The 15,855-nt window shown below is 52.4% G+C and overlaps 10 protein-coding genes across 10 annotated transcripts; 7 read left to right on the plus strand and 3 right to left on the minus strand.

Moving 5' to 3' along the window:
• Nucleotides 1–133: 133 nt before the first annotated feature.
• Nucleotides 134–1,165, plus strand: BDW74DRAFT_141690 (uncharacterized protein). Its single transcript, XM_073722593.1, has 2 exons — nt 134–401; nt 464–1,165. The coding sequence occupies exons 1-2, from the start codon at nt 377–379 to the stop codon at nt 784–786; spliced, it is 348 nt and encodes a 115-aa protein (XP_073589430.1). The 5' UTR covers nt 134–376; the 3' UTR covers nt 787–1,165.
• Nucleotides 921–1,544, plus strand: BDW74DRAFT_172178 (uncharacterized protein; the record flags this gene model as incomplete). The annotated part of the gene is made up of 1 exon (XM_073727457.1): nt 921–1,544. One exon carries the CDS (start codon nt 921–923, stop codon nt 1,542–1,544), a length of 624 nt encoding a protein of 207 aa, XP_073589431.1.
• Nucleotides 1,545–1,785: 241 nt separating this feature from the next.
• BDW74DRAFT_1727 (uncharacterized protein) lies at nt 1,786–2,502 on the plus strand. Its single transcript, XM_073727633.1, has one exon. It carries the CDS (start codon nt 1,941–1,943, stop codon nt 2,391–2,393), a length of 453 nt encoding a protein of 150 aa, XP_073589432.1. The 5' UTR covers nt 1,786–1,940; the 3' UTR covers nt 2,394–2,502.
• Nucleotides 2,503–2,612: 110 nt separating this feature from the next.
• Nucleotides 2,613–3,835, minus strand: BDW74DRAFT_172179 (major facilitator superfamily domain-containing protein; the record flags this gene model as incomplete). Its single annotated transcript, XM_073727458.1, has 3 exons — nt 2,613–3,000; nt 3,066–3,631; nt 3,692–3,835. 3 exons carry the CDS (start codon nt 3,833–3,835, stop codon nt 2,613–2,615), a joined length of 1,098 nt encoding a protein of 365 aa, XP_073589433.1.
• Nucleotides 3,836–4,681: 846 nt separating this feature from the next.
• Nucleotides 4,682–5,353, plus strand: BDW74DRAFT_141693 (uncharacterized protein). The gene is made up of 2 exons (XM_073722594.1): nt 4,682–5,169; nt 5,236–5,353. The coding sequence occupies exon 1, from the start codon at nt 4,701–4,703 to the stop codon at nt 5,088–5,090; it is 390 nt and encodes a 129-aa protein (XP_073589434.1). The 5' UTR covers nt 4,682–4,700; the 3' UTR covers nt 5,091–5,169; nt 5,236–5,353.
• A 351-nt stretch (nt 5,354–5,704) lies between these two features.
• On the plus strand, nt 5,705–7,975 carry BDW74DRAFT_141694 (uncharacterized protein). The gene is made up of 11 exons (XM_073722595.1): nt 5,705–6,401; nt 6,469–6,549; nt 6,633–6,674; nt 6,748–6,789; nt 6,849–6,890; nt 6,964–7,005; nt 7,062–7,103; nt 7,171–7,212; nt 7,273–7,314; nt 7,372–7,413; nt 7,483–7,975. The coding sequence occupies exons 1-10, from the start codon at nt 6,206–6,208 to the stop codon at nt 7,407–7,409; spliced, it is 609 nt and encodes a 202-aa protein (XP_073589435.1). The 5' UTR covers nt 5,705–6,205; the 3' UTR covers nt 7,410–7,413; nt 7,483–7,975.
• BDW74DRAFT_141695 (SDR family oxidoreductase) lies at nt 7,976–9,272 on the plus strand. The gene is made up of 6 exons (XM_073722596.1): nt 7,976–8,040; nt 8,089–8,175; nt 8,228–8,383; nt 8,451–8,830; nt 8,901–8,995; nt 9,051–9,272. The coding sequence occupies exons 1-6, from the start codon at nt 8,011–8,013 to the stop codon at nt 9,101–9,103; spliced, it is 801 nt and encodes a 266-aa protein (XP_073589436.1). The 5' UTR covers nt 7,976–8,010; the 3' UTR covers nt 9,104–9,272.
• A 548-nt stretch (nt 9,273–9,820) lies between these two features.
• On the minus strand, nt 9,821–12,037 carry BDW74DRAFT_172183 (uncharacterized protein; the record flags this gene model as incomplete). The annotated part of the gene is made up of 3 exons (XM_073727459.1): nt 9,821–10,309; nt 10,356–11,090; nt 11,162–12,037. The coding sequence occupies 3 exons, from the start codon at nt 12,035–12,037 to the stop codon at nt 9,821–9,823; spliced, it is 2,100 nt and encodes a 699-aa protein (XP_073589437.1).
• A 1,532-nt stretch (nt 12,038–13,569) lies between these two features.
• On the plus strand, nt 13,570–13,965 carry BDW74DRAFT_172184 (BolA family protein; the record flags this gene model as incomplete). The annotated part of the gene is made up of 2 exons (XM_073727460.1): nt 13,570–13,669; nt 13,787–13,965. The coding sequence occupies 2 exons, from the start codon at nt 13,570–13,572 to the stop codon at nt 13,963–13,965; spliced, it is 279 nt and encodes a 92-aa protein (XP_073589438.1).
• A 190-nt stretch (nt 13,966–14,155) lies between these two features.
• On the minus strand, nt 14,156–14,943 carry BDW74DRAFT_172185 (peroxiredoxin family protein; the record flags this gene model as incomplete). The annotated part of the gene is made up of 5 exons (XM_073727461.1): nt 14,156–14,184; nt 14,239–14,404; nt 14,458–14,503; nt 14,568–14,667; nt 14,736–14,943. 5 exons carry the CDS (start codon nt 14,941–14,943, stop codon nt 14,156–14,158), a joined length of 549 nt encoding a protein of 182 aa, XP_073589439.1.
• Nucleotides 14,944–15,855: the final 912 nt, after the last annotated feature.

Consider the following 15,855-nt stretch of genomic DNA (forward strand, 5'->3'; position numbering starts at 1 on the left):
GAATCAGTCCAAGCGGCTGGCAGGGGTGCTGACATAATTCCTCCTGCAGGAACAACAACAAAGAGAAGGGATCACCTGACACCTGACAGAGGGGTCAATGCCCATCCGAACAAAACAGTTCTCCTCAACAACTTCATCATTCAGGACAGCGACTGCAACTCTGCCAATTCCAAAACGTCACTGACTGGATCAGATGTAGAGTCAATTTGACCGCCAAATGCACAAGCAGATGAGACCCCCCCATGGGCGAAGCGAAGACAGACACTCCACCCCCTCCTACCGACAGCATGCAGAGCCTCCCCTGGGAGAAAAGAGCAGCTGTTGAAGAACTAAATCCTATTCTCACTACCAAACGAACCAAAACTTCAGCATCAACATGGAGAGTCGCGTTCCCAGAAAAGGTACGCTGGGCCCTTGCACCAGAACGCCGCAGTCGGGTGTTCTACTCACACCCATCTACCAGTTCAGCCCGCCGTCCTCGAGGAACGCAACGGGGAGATCGAATTCCGCGTCGTCAACAACGACGGCTCTCGTGAGAACACCCTAATCCCCACGCGCCTCAAAAACCCTCTTCCAGACACAACTGCCCAAGATGCCAAAGGACTACATCGCGCGGCTCGTCTACGACCGCACGCACCTCTCCCTGGCAATAGTAAAGCTCTTACACTACCCCTCGAGGTAATCGGCGGCATCACATTCCGCCTCTTTCAAGACTGCCAGTTCGCCGAGATCGTCTTCTGCGCCGTCTCCTCGGACCAGCAGGTAAAGGGTACGGGGCACATCTAATAGCGCACCTAAGGGACTACGTGAGAGCCACGTCCCGCATAATGCACTTCCTCACGTACGCCGATGACTACGCGACGGGGTACTTCCAGAAGCAGGGGTTCACCAAGGAGATCAGCCTGCACGGATCCGTGTGAATGGAGTTCATCAAGGACTACGAGGGCGGCACGCTGATGCAGTGCTCGATGGTCCCGCGGCTGCGCTACCTCGAGGTCGGCCGCATGCTCCTGAAGCAGAAAGCAGTTGTGCATGCGAAACTGCTCCTCCTGAGTAACAACCACGTTATTCATCCGCCCCCGGCACAATGGACACAGGGCCAGGGCGCCGGGGTCGCCCGCCCCATCGACCCGCTCTCCATCCCCGCGACCCGCGCAACAGGCTGGTCGCCCGACGTAGACGCGCTATCGCGAGAATCACGGCACGGCCCACACTTCACCGAGCTGCGGCGCTTCCTGAACCAGATCCAAAACCACAAGCAGGCGTGGCCGTTTCTGCACCCCGTCGATCGGGACGAGGTGCCGGATTGCTATAATGTCATTACGTCGCCGATGGATCTGTCGACAATTGAAGAGAAGCTGGAGCGTGATGATTATACGGCGCCGAGGGAACTGGTGCACGACCTCAAGCTGGTTCTCAGTAATTGCCGCCGGTATAATGATGCGACGACGGTGTATGCCAAGTGCGCGGGCAAGCTGGAGAAGTACATGTGGAGTCTGGTTAAAGAGATCCCGGAGTGGTATGAGTTGCTTGAGGATGCGTGAGATGAGGTGAGGTGATGGCGGCCGCTCCCATGTTCAGGCTCAGGCTCAGGCTCAGCTGGAATCATATCATGTCGGATGCAGTACATTGGCTTTACAGCTAATCTTGGCTTCTTTCGTTCCCCTTGTTGTCGTTATCATCATTGCCGTTTTCTCTTCTTATCCCAGCAACTCAGTGGGCGTTGTGTGCTGAATCATAGAACAGAGAACATGCGGCTCACTGTCCCCACGTACGTGCTTTCGCCGGCAAAACGCATCCCGGATATTCGTTACCCAGGGCACGATGGGCGTATCCGTAACATTGCCGAAGCACCTGTAAGGCTCGCAGAGAAAGTCGTCGCCCCAGTCACTGAAACCAATCATGCCCGTTAGCGAAGAGCCACAGAAGCCGATATTGTTATGCATGGTATCTCACCATGTTATCCACTCAGATTGGTTCGAGAAAGGCCTGACATTCTTGCCGTTCGAGAGAACGCGATCATACACCAGAAACTCTGTCATCATCGACGCATCACAAGATCCCCTGAGTCGAGACTGTCAGGCTGCACAGCCTTCCAGCTCTTCTCCCTCACTTGCATCATTCTAGCTGCCTCTCAGTCCCGGAGATCTGGTTGTGAGCTCCTTGATGCGGGATATATTCATGGGTTTGTAGAAGGAAAGGGACATCAAAACAGCCGGGGTATGAGGCATATAGCCTTGGATGGTCTCAAGCTCCTTTGCTGTCTCATCGCTCACCTCGTCGATTGGCAGTCCCTGGAGAATACGGAAGATCTCTCGGAGTTCAGCGCGACAGACGCGGCGGACTTTGCTGTGTTCGTCTATCGCGGATGCAATGCCCTTAAGAAGCTCTAACAAAACAGCTATGACGGGCAACCAGGAGACATAGTGGAAGGAGACCATAGTCGTTACACTGTGATTTTGGGGGAATTGGCAGGCGAGGTTACCCAGACCCGGTGGAAGACATATCCATGAACCAAAGTATACGCTTTTGCCAAGGTTCCTTTTTGCCCTTACCGAGCAGAGCGTGGCCCCTGTGCAGTGCGACAATAGATGCAGGTAGCGAGCGGCGAATCATGCATCTCTTTTCTGTCTCCAAGAGCTCCCCCATTGCCGAAGAACCCAAACGGCGAGCAGCCCCAAGCCACCATCAAGCAGCCCAAGCATCGTAAAAAGCCACGAGCGCCCAAGGGCATCCGACAACGGCTGGAGAACCGCAACGGCCGCCGCAGATAGGGCACAACGGGTGAGGTTGTTAGCGGCCGCGGCCGTCCCCGGATGCTCAGGGAAGATATCGACAAGCAGGGCGCTGAACATCTGCAGGACGACGGTGCATTTGGCCCCGATAAATGCTTGCAGAATTAGGGGGATGCTTGAGTGGGTGTGTCGCTCTACGGCCCATCCATAGCCGATTAAGGCGATGACGGAGACGGATAAGATGGTGTAAAGCCTCGAGATCCGGCTACTTCGTACGGGAATTGTCCTCGATCTTCCGTTGACACTTTTGCATTCGCTGCTATACCGCACTTTTCCGCCGTGCGCTTGTAGTTCCAGTCCATGAGTCCTCCTACAATGAGGCCTCCGAGGATGACCCCGAGTCCACCGGGCAGAAAGCAGAGGCCGACGATCAGGTCGTTGTAACCGTAAATGTCTTTCCCGAAGGTCAGTGGAATGGAAGTCTGGATACAATACCATACTGTATACGGGGATGCAGCCATCCATAATATCAAGAATGTATCCCGGTAGAAGATGATCCTCACCGATGAAAGCGGATTCGGTATGACCCATTTTCCTTTGCCCGTTGTTCCACCATCGATGCCGTCTATTCCATTCGAAGCTTCGTGTTTCTTCCTCGCATGTAGAATGTCCCCCCAGGCCTGCCAAGCGCTCTTTGCGGGAACTGCACCGTTACCGACGACCGTCCTCGCTGTCTCAGGTAATGTCCACCCGATGAGCATGAGCGAGGAGCCTCCAAATATCAGCAGAGCCCAGAAGCACCACAGGGGATCGCCAGAGGCCAGTATGGCACCACTCCCCACAACGGGACCAACACAAGGACCTAGGTTCGTCGACGCGAGCATCAGACCGAGTATCTTTCACCGTTCAAAGCGAGGCGAGATATCCGCTACAACGGCATAGGCCAGAGCCATTACCGCTGACCCGCCGATGCTTTGAAGGCCACGGAGGACCGCAAGAGCAGCGTAACTGGACTTTTTGAGCGCGAGGCCAAAGCTAGCAGCGGCATAGACGCAGAAGGTCATCAGGAAAACGGGGCGGCGACCCAGGCTGTCGGACATGGGGCCCCAGAGCGCCGGGGACACAGCCTGGAAGATGACATAGATGGTAATGGTGACATTGATGAGTTGGGTTGAGACACGGTATTAGAAACTGAGAAGGTCGATGAGTGGGAAGTAAATTGTCGCTGTCAACGAGGAAGCGAGAGTCAGGTAGCCCAGGAGATAGGTCAGGTAGTGCTTTCGTCTGGAGGAGAAGGCTGTATATGGCTCTTGAGTCTCAGACATTTCAGTCTACCCAGGTACAAGGGAAGGAAAAGAAGGAGAGCTGCTTTGGCAGACAAAGAGGGGAACTTTGCTGGGCAATAACCTTGGAATTTCTCTTCCATTCACGCTCTTTTCTCATAAGCACCCCTCAAGGCACCGATCCACTTCAAAAGCGTCCGGAGCAGCACCAATGTCAGTTACCTGACACAGAATATGCTCAATAATAAGCGAATGATCCATTCCCAATGCCTCCAGGCGCAGGTCGAGAGTTGTAGGTAAGAGTGGGAAGTCAGGTGAGATTCAGGCCGCTGGAGAACAAAGGAAACACTCACTTCAACTTACCTCCCAGGTACCCCCAAGCTGGGTAGGATCCCAGCCTCTTCAGAGTCTCAATAATCGATTCTCTGTTTGAATATACTGTACAAGTCGAAGACATTCATCCTTGAGGGATACACATCAAAATGACGGATTCTTCCATCTGGGACCAGGAAATCGCCGTCCCGGCAGAGGTGATCTCATATGTCGATGACAATGTCCTAGCAGGTAAAAAGCAATGTCCCTTAGTCTCTACACATTGTTTCCCAGCTAACTACCTCGACTTTCCCAGAATTCCCCTCCGGCTCAACCATTCTCGCCATCACCCCCCACGGCTCCTCCTAGCATGGGAAACATACAAAGGCGAACCGACGACGCACTTTTTCCTCTGCACCTTTCACGTTATAATGGGGGTATCCCCGATCTCGCGGTTTTTCCGCGTATGGTGGCCCAGCTGCATAAGAATGGGTTTTCGCCGGATGGCAAGTTCGGGTTTCCGGTGCCGACTTTCCAGGGAAGGCTAGCTCAGGATAATCCAAAGTGCAATACGTGGGAGGAGGCTTTTTCTAGAAGCATGGAGCAATTTTTCGACGCTGAGGAAGAGGCGCAAGGGCCTGATGGCGAGATGGCAGAGCTCCGGAGGGGTATCAAGGACAAGGTCAATCCGAGACCCCTGCGGCCGACGAAGACTGGTGGAAGGAAGATCACGCCTTGTTTGGTGCATGGGGATCTCTAGGATGGTAATACCTCGGTTGATGCTGAGAACGGGATGCCTATTATCTTCGATGCGTGCTCGTCGTATGCGCATCATGAATGTAGACTCCCGTCAAGTCCCAAATGCAGGGCTCTATCATGATAGGCACTACGCTGACTAGGAACAGACGAGCTAGCACCCTGGAGACTTTGACGACATAAGATTGGAAAGTCGTACGTGAGCCAATATCTCAAACACTTCCCTGCCTCCGAGCCGGCGGCGGACTTTGAAGACCGCAACGCCCTGTACTGCGTGTCAGTGCCCCATCACCTGACCCTTATTTGAGTATACAATAACGGGGCGTTTTATAGGAGGTTTAATCTATGCTCCTCGGGGCTGTACCCAGGAAATATTCTTTTCAGAGACCTGTAAGTTCCCCATACTCTTGACCCAAAGCTCCGTCCTGATCCCAAGGTTCAAAGTGAAAGACGAAATGCGAGAACTTATTGAAAAGTTCCCACTAGGGTACGAAGACTACGTCGAGCTGAAAGGCAGCCAGCAAGGGTTAGATCCTCTACCGTGTGTGCTCCATGCTGCCTCAGGCCAGCTGGCTATATAGCCTTGACTTGCAAGCCATTTTTTGACACCTACTATAGACGGACCTGAGACAAGACCAATTTCCATGCTCCCAGTCAAAGACATCTGCATAAGGTCTGATCATAATGTTATTTACTCCTGACCAGTGTGGAAGGTAACTCTATGTCGGTGGCACGGTCTTGGTCACCTTTACATAACGCACTACTAAGACGGGAGTGACACCCGCGGTAATCGGGGGCGCAGCCTTTCTGCATCTGGCAATATGCTTACTCCGTTTGATTGGAAACGGCCCGGGAAGCATGCAGTAGTCCATCTAGTCTATATAGTGGACCTCTACTGCTATAAAGTAGTGGGAACATTTGGCAGACACCCTGGCCGACTGCCCAAGTCCCCTACAAGTCCACCACTCATGGTGGTGTCTGGTGGCGTGTTTCTAAGACACACCATGACTTGATGCACCATAATGCTGACTTGACAATTGCATATTCTCGGGCAGATTAATTCTCGCTCCAGCTTCTACTGTCGAGTCAGATGGAGAAACATCGTCAATTCAAACTAGTATGCCTTGGGGGTATAAATATCGTCGAGTGCACCGCCCTTCTGCATTTCCAGCACAGCACAGCACAGCAAAGTTCAATCTACAGAACCAAGCCAGCAACAGCTCTATCCGTATCATATCTCTTCTTCCACTCAACATAAGCACCATGAAGGTCTTTACCATCACCGCATTCATGGCCCTGGCAGCCAGTGCCGCCGGTACGGTTTGAATTTATCCTCAGCCCACTTCACCATCGCCTTTCTAACAATTCCCACCACCATACAGCCGGCGTCGTCCCCTCGAACTGGAAACGCACCGACAAGGCAATCGCCGCCCCTGGTGCCAAGCGCGACGATGCAAATGAAGGTCCGTCGCTCCAGCCCCTTCTCGAACTCACCCGCCCGTCTTCTCTAGCGAGACAAATCTTACATATGACCTTGTCTGTACAGATGTCTTCTACCCCGGCTGGAAGCGTGATGACTCCAACGAAGGTATGTCTGAGACTTCCACGGGGTCTATTTAGACTAGCAGAGAGACTCCGTTCTTACCACGTCATCTCTACAGACGTCTTCTACCCTGGCTGGAAGCGCGATGATTCGGGTGAAGGTTTCAGCTTCCCATCTTAACTCCATCAGACATTGTCTCTTACCTTGCCCGCTTCGCAGATGTCTTTTACCCTGGATGGAAGCGCGATGATTCCAACGAGGGTATGTTCAGCCCCTGGCTTGGCTATTGGCATTGGACCCCGGTCTATCCTTGCACATTATCTGACGGTCCTAGACGTCTTCTACCCAGGCTGGAAACGCGACGACTCCAATGAAGGTAACTTGGCCTCGATCCCCATTAAGAGAGCCCAGTTCTAACATACGCTGGTTCAGATGTCTTCTACCCCGGCTGGAAGCGCGACGACTCCAACGAAGGTATCCTTACCTGGAACTTGGAATTCTGCCGTCGTAATAAGAACCCTACCCTGACACAGCTTGACAGATGTCTACTATCCCGGCTGGAAGCGCGACGACTCCGCCGAAGGTAAGCCTACCATGAACTCTGCCATCAATATAAGGACTCTACACTGACACAGTTAACCAGATGTCTTCTACCCCGGCTGGAAGCGCGACGACTCCAACGAAGGTACGGCAAGGTCCTTCAGCTCCTCCTAATAAGCACTTTCTCACGCACTGCACACAGATGTGTTCTACCCCGGCTGGAAGCGCAATGACGCCTAGGACGGTACGTTGGAATTCCAAGCTCGATTGGTCTATCCATCATAGATGCTGTGGCTGAACAATGTCGACGCAGACGGTGCGCGCACCTCTACTTGCTTGATTAGCTCATCAATTGGCTATCAATGCATTCGGTGTGCATGCTGATATTTAGTTGAGCTGGGTTGAATCGAGGAAGATGCGATGGATTAGTCCGGTCATCGGTTAATGAAGCACGAGCGATAGCATGGCGGGAGTGGAGTCGAGCAGCTTTACACAGTGATGAGGAAACGAAGATCCATGGTTACATGAAGGCCTAGAGGCTTCTTGAAGCCATCATGTCCACTCTGAATTGAAGCTGTAACCCGGTACCTATGAAATATAGATGCTCATCCAGCCAGAACTATATCCTGGCCAATCACAGCTCAAAGCAAAGTTCGTGACGAGAACCTTGCGCCTTGACGTCACCAATGCCAGGCTTCCGCGGGGCTCCATAGCCTGACTAATTGTATTTACCTAGTGCCTGCAGCGTTCCGGTATAAAAGGGGATATAGTCTTGTTGAAATAGTCTGTTGTTGTAAAGTTTTTGCCCTCCACGATCCGAAAGACAAATCTCGCAAGCACAATGGCATTCACCGGCAAGAATGTCCTCATTGTGAGTCCCTAACCATCCCAAAGTTGATCTTTACTGACGACAAACTAGACCGGAGCCTCCATGGGCATTGGCGAAGCAATCGCTCGTAAACTCGCCGTCGAGGGCGCGAACCTCGTCCTATTTGCGCGGTCAGAGGTGAGCCAATACAGTTCCCCTTCCAAACAGACATAGTGCTGAAAAAGGCCAGGACAAACTGCGAGAAATCACAGCCGATCTTCAGAAACAGCACTCAAGCTCAAAGGTCTTATACAAAGCCATCGACGTGCAGAGCTACGAAGCCGTCGAAGACGCCGTTAGCGAGGCAGTCAAGTCAATCGGCGACATCGACATCCTAATCAACAATGTGCGAACGTACCCAGTACCCTCCAACACAACATCTCACGTAGTCAGAGTGCACTAACAGCGATAAGGCCGGCCTGGCCCTCGGCGCCCCCGCCGCATTCCCAGACCTCAAGATCCGCGACATCATGACTATGAACAGCACGAACATCAACGGGCTAATGTTCGCAACATACGCCGTTCTCAACGCGTCCATGATTAAGCGGAAGGAAGGGACAATCCTCAACGTCACCTCTACCACCGGTCTTGAAGTGCCCCCGTTCTCCGGGGAAGCGGTGTATCACTGCAACAAGGCGGCGCAGGAAGCCTTCACCAATGCCCTGCGTAATGAGCTGGTGGGTACGAATATCCGGGTCCTTGCGCTGCGGCCCGGTGTTGTGGCGACGAATTTCCATTCGCTGCGGGTGGGGCATGATAGGGGGTTGTATGATGGTTTTATGGAAGGGTTTACGTGAGTTCCTCTCCTTTTTATCCTGGATTGGGGAGTTTGGATGGCATTGCTGATGCTGGAGTTGATATAGACCTCTCGAGGCGGATGATGTTGCCGGTGCTGCTGTCTATATGCTCAACCAGCCTTTGAATGTATCTGTCAAGGCTTTGGATGTAGTTCCTTCGGGTAAGTGATGGGTAAGACTTGAGTGGACTTGAAGCTGACTGACGACTGCCACTAGCACAACGATCGCTCAATGTATTTGACCGGTCGTGGAATGAGAGAAACAAGTAATCGGTTATGCAAGGCTTGATATGCGAGATTCGTGTACATATAGCATGGCGTGATGTGAGTTTAGCCAACTGCTGTCCTTGGCCAAGAAGCTGGTTTTTGTTTAAAAAGCTTGTAGCCATAGAGCAGACTAGACCTGAACACTTTTCAACACTTTTGCTGCTTTTTCAAATCCACTCACCCAATGGATATAAAGGTAGCTTCCACAAAGCTAAAAGGGATGAGACTATGTTTCACTAAGCTCATAGCCTCCAGAGCTCATGGGCGAGACAATGTAGATAGGGGCTATTACCCATGGAGAAATGCACATTCGAATCAGTAGCGCCTGAGCACATGCAAATCTTGCCAGGCCTAGGATTAGGCCCATAGTTCGTTGTTCCATTGCGCCGCAGAGGATAGAAGTGATAGCACCGCTGGGATCCTAGAGATAGAGAGCGAGGGACCGGAGGGCGGCTCTTAACCACCTTTTATAACATGCGCCTGCTTGCCGTGGTCTCACAGTCTTGCGCAGCCGAAAATGGTGCCCGTTGGGGTCCAAATCGCAGAAGCCCTAACAAGGCGGACGGCCGGGGAGCCGCCGCGGGTTGTGCAATGTGACGAAGTGCCAGGCGGGACGGACTATGAACATCGGCTTGGGCAACTTAAGCAGGAGCATTAAAGTGAGCATGTTGAAAAATGGACGGCGCATCAAGACGAGGAGAAACCATGCGGTCAGGCTTGTCAAGCTGTTGCTGCGAGACCTTTGTCAGAGTGGTCTACGTGGTTGCAGCTGTAGATACTGCTGTCTTCGTCGACACCCCGCACCCGCTGCCGACTGGCCATTTGGGACATGTCCTCGTCCGCCTCACAAGGCGCAGCTGCTCGCTTCCCCAGGACGCTCGCGGCTTTGGCGGATGGGAAACCGAGGAACCGGTGCCAGTTGGTACTGGCGGCGCGGAGCTTCTGTCGCTTCCGTCTCTTCTCCTCCAACTGGCCATCGCAGATTTCGCGAGCGTAGAGAGGACTAGCTATGTGTGGAGAGTGTAGCGCGTCGAGCCCAACAGTGCCGCGATGTTCTGGGTCCGGGTCATCGGGGTGCATAGCCGCGTCCTCCGGTGGCTCCATCGGCACGTTGTCGGGTAAACCATCGTCAACCCCCTGGTGGTAGCCTTTGATGGCCAGCAGGATGCGGCTGTATTCAGGCAGCTCGAACTGGGTCTTTGTCTCTCGCTGGACCATGTTCAGATAGTATATAGAGTCAGCGCCCCACAGGTACGGGCTGCTGAAGGTCATGGACTTGCGGATCCCATGAGAGTCTGTTAGATAGCCATGTCGCGCCGTCGACCGGCCAAGGCGTCTCCCCATGCTGGAGGAAACTCCGACCCGGGGTGTCCTGTAACGCATCTTCATGCAGCCTTGACCATGGAATGACTGGCCATATGGTATCTGATCCACCAATAGCCCAGTCCAACTTGTTCTGCGCCATTCGGACGAGTCTGTAGACGAGCCCTCGAAGCTCGTCCACGGTGAATTTGACCTGCCGGTAGAACAGCGTGTTCGGATCATGCCATTGGAAGTCTCCTATCTTTAATCCAAAAGACTGCCAATCAAGGAGGATATCCATCGGCCAGATCCATTGATCGCTGATGAGACGATGCACCGCCCACGCGAGAGAATCACGAAAGCCCGGGGATTTCTTGTCCACACCATCTGCGTTGGACGGTGGAAGCACCGTCGACGGACTTGAGCTCGCGGGAAGGTTGTCGGACACGCTGCAACTGGCAGCCATGGCAGTACCGGCACTGCGGTCAGGGTAGTTTCCCTGAGACTGGAAGATGTTTTCCCTGTCTGGAGAACTTATGCAGAACGCATTATACACCACCAAAAACTGGGCTATCTGGATCAGCTCCGACAGCATGCGAGTGTATGCCTCCGATCTCCGCCACTCCGTTTCTTCATATCCTTGCACTCCCATGGCACACACTAGAGCATGCTCGTAGACGTTGTGTCTCTGTCGAGGCTGAATGAGCAGCTCCAAGCAAAAATGGAGACACTGGGCCTCAACGGTTAATATCAACTAACCCTGTGCTCTATGGATGATTCTGCTTGCTTGGCGACTGCTTCACCCTGCGCCGAAAGCCAGAGCCGCTTCCACCCAACACGCTGCGCTTCCGTGAACATGATCTCCGGCTTCGCCTCCCGCCATCGCCCGCCATTCATGATGCGACCGAGACATACAACTACCTCCTGCCACAGTCGAACTGCCCTCCGCGTACCATTCCTGTCCATGCAAGTGTTCAGTGGTATTTTACACTTGTTTAGTCTTGCAGCAGTTACCGGGACATCTACCCCGCATGTTTGCACTACCATTTGGCTTTGTTGGATCACTTGATCGACTGCGTCCCAGATCATATGCATTGCCCGTTCACTCTGTTCGGAAGTGTCTTCTGCAGGGGCAGCAACAGTTTCCAAAAGATCGGGGAGGTGCACGCCTTGAAGGTACTTGTCCCACTGTGTCTTATCCATCCAAGTGATGGGCTCTTGACTATCAGTCCCCTGGCTCATCGTATCCTTAAGGGCAGTATCATCACTTGCTATTTTGTCAGTGGTGTATTGGATAAAGTGTTCGGGGTGAAGATCAGCCGACGTGCAGTGGGAAGCATCTATCTCTTCGATACGACTGATAACAGGGATGTAGTGGGAGCCCGCAAACATGGTGAATAGCTGCTGGAAGGAAACCAGCCGATAGGCCTTTTCAGCATCGGCCATAGATATGTCGTGGACTTTTTTATAGTGTGTGGCCATGGATCCAATTCTGCGACACACGTTTCCGCAGCATGGGTCTTGCAGGCAAAGCTTGCCATCGTCAGAGCGTGGAATACCGCGAATTGGTTTGTCTAGGAATCTCGGGACGTCAATATCGTCGTCATTGAGGGGTACACCTGGCCATTGGAACATCTTTGCAGCAACTATGGCGGCCTCCTCATCGTTCAGCCCATGCTCAGGTTTCTTCAAGTGTATCTCGATTTGACAAGGTCAAACACCGACGCCGCACTTCTGGCAGACAACAACACGAGACTCGTTGGCGAAAGCGAGAATTAAGGACTCCATACTGTTTCTATCAGCCAATGACAATTCGGGTAGCTAAGACGCTGATAAGAACAGCACAGGATAGATGTAGCGACTTGAAGAACGAAGTCAAGGGGAGCAATAGCGAACGAGCGGAACAAAAAAAGAGACGGGGTCCTCAATGTGGGCAATCAACTCGAGAGCAAAGGCGGGATGTCCAGCCCAGACCCCTGCTGGTCTTCGCCTCTTGCATTTGGTCTTGGTCGAAATGATCAGTACAGGTTTTGTCCTCGGACCCAAGCCAGCCAATGTTTTTCAATGATGATACGGCTGTTTCTCCTTCACCCTGTTTCTGCCGGGATTTAATTGTAACAGTGGAGGTAGGTACTGTATGTTTGCTTTTTGCTCGCTTACCAAGTCCTTGATGTTGTAAGGTATCAAGCAGAGGTTAGATAAAAGCAATGTCTATCTTTGGTGCCTCCGTTCGATTTGAAACCTCGGAAGATGCTTCACATTCGAGCAACCTGGAAGACTCGGCCATCCTGGTCAGTCGCGGGTGTTTGCCAGTCTGGGGGGATAGAGGCGAGAACGTGCGATGATGCCAGCGCCTGCCATCTTCCGGTATCACTGGATTTGAATCCATATGCATATAAGCACACTCAAGCTTGCCTGTCAAGTTTATCTGATGTTCATGCAGCTTTGGCAACTCTGTCATAACTGGAAGATTGTGTTTTGCACAATAAACCTATGCCAAGGTCACAATCCACACCAATGTGGCATGCCTTTGTATAAAATGCCATTGACCTAACAATCAATCAATGTGGCTGAAGATCAAGTTAATGCCATGTTGGACAGATAGCTGGATGTTTGCTCGCATGAACAAATGGGACAATCTAAATCATGACTCAAACTAGAACCCTGATACAAGGGAGGACTGGAGACTCAGTGGGGTATCCATTGCGCGTACTTCGTATGCCCCTTCTAGCCTGTTTCACTTTCTTCCATGATCCTTCCAGATCCCCAATCGAAGAATTGGTGGATTAGGGTACTAGGGTAGGGTAGGTTCATGGTCGTGCAGTGAACCACATCAGATATAAGTGTCCCTTCACGTGACATGATGCAGAGCCAATTGCTGACCAATCCATTCCCTCTGCTCCGCGGCGATATCCAACAACCTTAACTCCGCGAACCAACTCCTCGCCCAAAAGTTCCTCAACACCAAACCCAAACGAGTACGACCGCACGCTCTTTTCCAAATCCCCCTCTGAAACAACATCACGGGCACTCCCAACCAACGCTTGATGTACTCCCGCACAACAACCTTACTGAGCAGAAGCTGCCGATACCTCCTGCGCTCGCCCGTCCCCGCAAAAGCAACCTTTTCGCTCTCCGCGCGCTCGCTCGCCGCCACAAACGCCGCAATGGCCGATACCGCCTCTGGCGTTGTGACGCCCGATCTGTTGAAGGGGAAGCTCGTTGAGCAGCTGCAGGCGCAGCATGTCGAGATTGAGGATTTGTCGGGTACGTCATTAATGCTTCACTTCGGTTTCGGCTTCCGAATGGGTGGTGCTTGAGGATTTCTACGTTGGGCTATGTTTTATGTGTTTGGATTGTGCTAATGGGGATTTGTTGTTTTAGGAGGCTGCGGACAAGCGTTCCAGGCTGTTATTGTTTCGCCACAGTTCGATAAGAAGACTATGCTTGCTCGTCACCGGTTGGTGAACTCGGTTTTGAAGGCGGAGATTGCGGCTATTCATGCTTGGACGCCTAAGTGCTATACGCCTGAGCAGTGGGCGCAGCAGCAGGGTTCTGCTTAGATATGATTATGTGGCTTGCTGAGGTACGGGATTGATGTTGATATATCCGGGCTCTAGTGCCCATCAAAAGATCGCAATTAGGCGTTAGAGGGCTTTTTCATGTATATCTTATGATTATTTGACAATATGTCTTGTGCACTGCTGTAGCACCTAATGTTCATTATACGTTTTGCAGATGTAGATAACTCATTTAGCCGAGGACCTTCTCAGCGGCGGAGACTGTTCACTCATTAGCATGGGTTCACAAGGTCGAGATAGAACATGAGAAATCACCATTGACGCCCGTGTTGTCAGGCTCAATAAATGCCTCCTTGACCTTGCCGTTCTCAACGAGAAGCGCATAGCGCTTGCTGCGCTGGTTGCCGAAGATCGTCGTGCTGTCAAAAGTGACATCGAGGGCCTCGGAGAACTTTCCGGTGGGATCACCCAGGAAGCGAATCTAAAAAGATATCAGTGACTGCAACCAATCAAATGGTAAGTTAGATTTCTTACGCCGCTCTTGCCAGTGGGGTCAAGAGATGTACCCCAGGCCTTGGTCCTGCATTGCTGTTAGAGGCCGAGCTCACCACCAAACTGAATGAAAAGAACGTGGCCGAACATACACAAATGGGTCATTGACAGCGACGACAAAGACTTTCCCAGCTTCCTTGAGCTTGGGGTGCGAAATGTACCCGGGGATGTGGGTAGCAGAGCAGGCAGGACCTGTGAGGCGGGCAGTTAGATTCGCAATTGACAGGCATAAATTGTCGGTTCCAATTGGAAGCACGTACTGAAAGCAGCGGGGACACCGATGATAACACCCTTGCCTTGCAGCTCCTTGGCGAGGTTGACCTTGTTGCCGGGAGAAGCCTCGACCAGGACATCGAGGTCGGGGATGGAGTCACCCTTTTGGACGAAGGCTGGCGCGGTCTTGTGGAAGAGAGCTCTCTGGGTGAAAGCGTGGGGGGCGCTGATGGTAAGGCGGCGAGCGGCGAACATGGCGATTGGTTTGCAGGTTTTATTACTATTGGTAGATTATGTAGGTGATTGAAAGCGACGGTTTCCAAGAGTTGTGGTTTGAATGAGGTTGAGTCTAGAGGTGAGGAACTTGAGGTGACCTGAGTAAGCTAGGCATAGGCACGTCATTGTTTGTTACACACTACAAATGTATTTATCCACGGCAACCGAACGCTCACTCCGAAAGGCCCGAAGACTTCTTCTGACCTGGTGAACAGCTATCTAATCCTGAAAACTCGAAATACGGACTCTTGGAGGGCTTGGAGGGCTGACGAGGCGTTTTTGCCTCTGGAGCTTGTACCTGGGCAGTGGATAATCGCTGCCATAGACAGCCGAGCCAGCGGATGTGTCCAGGTGGTACTATCCAGATTCCACAGATCCGAGACAAGCCACATGGCGACAAGCCTGCTCTGTGCCTGATCTGTTGGGTCTCTGGTAAAACCTGCTATAAGTATGATGCTCACCGAGAAACAGTGCTTCTGGAAAAGCGGCACAGATCCCTGAGGCCAAGAGGAAGGTCTTTGTTGGTTGCGTATTCGAGTTGTCTGAGCGTCCAGCATCACCATCAAGATTAAGTTATTGGGCTCGGCGTCCTTTTCCCCAGTCAATCAATCAGTATGCTGCGCGGAGCTCGAGGTCTTTGTCGCGTTGTATGCACCTTGGGATGTGATGAGGTCATGCACTGCATATCGAACGGGGACGGAGATATAGCAAAAGATCGGCGAAAGCTAATATTGACCGACTCACGGAGACACCTCGAGGAGAAAGGAGCTGCGGGCTCGTGACTCGCTTCAAGAGCACTCTACGCCGAAGTGTACTTTGCCAGAGTGACTCGCTAAGGACGGTGAAAGCTGAGAGAAGGCCCGCAGCAGTGTCGGCATCAAATCAGGAGCG

Source organism: Aspergillus multicolor (assembly GCF_047715735.1).
Source record: "Aspergillus multicolor strain CBS 133.54 unplaced genomic scaffold BDW74scaffold_1, whole genome shotgun sequence".
NCBI lineage: Eukaryota > Fungi > Ascomycota > Eurotiomycetes > Eurotiales > Aspergillaceae > Aspergillus > Aspergillus multicolor.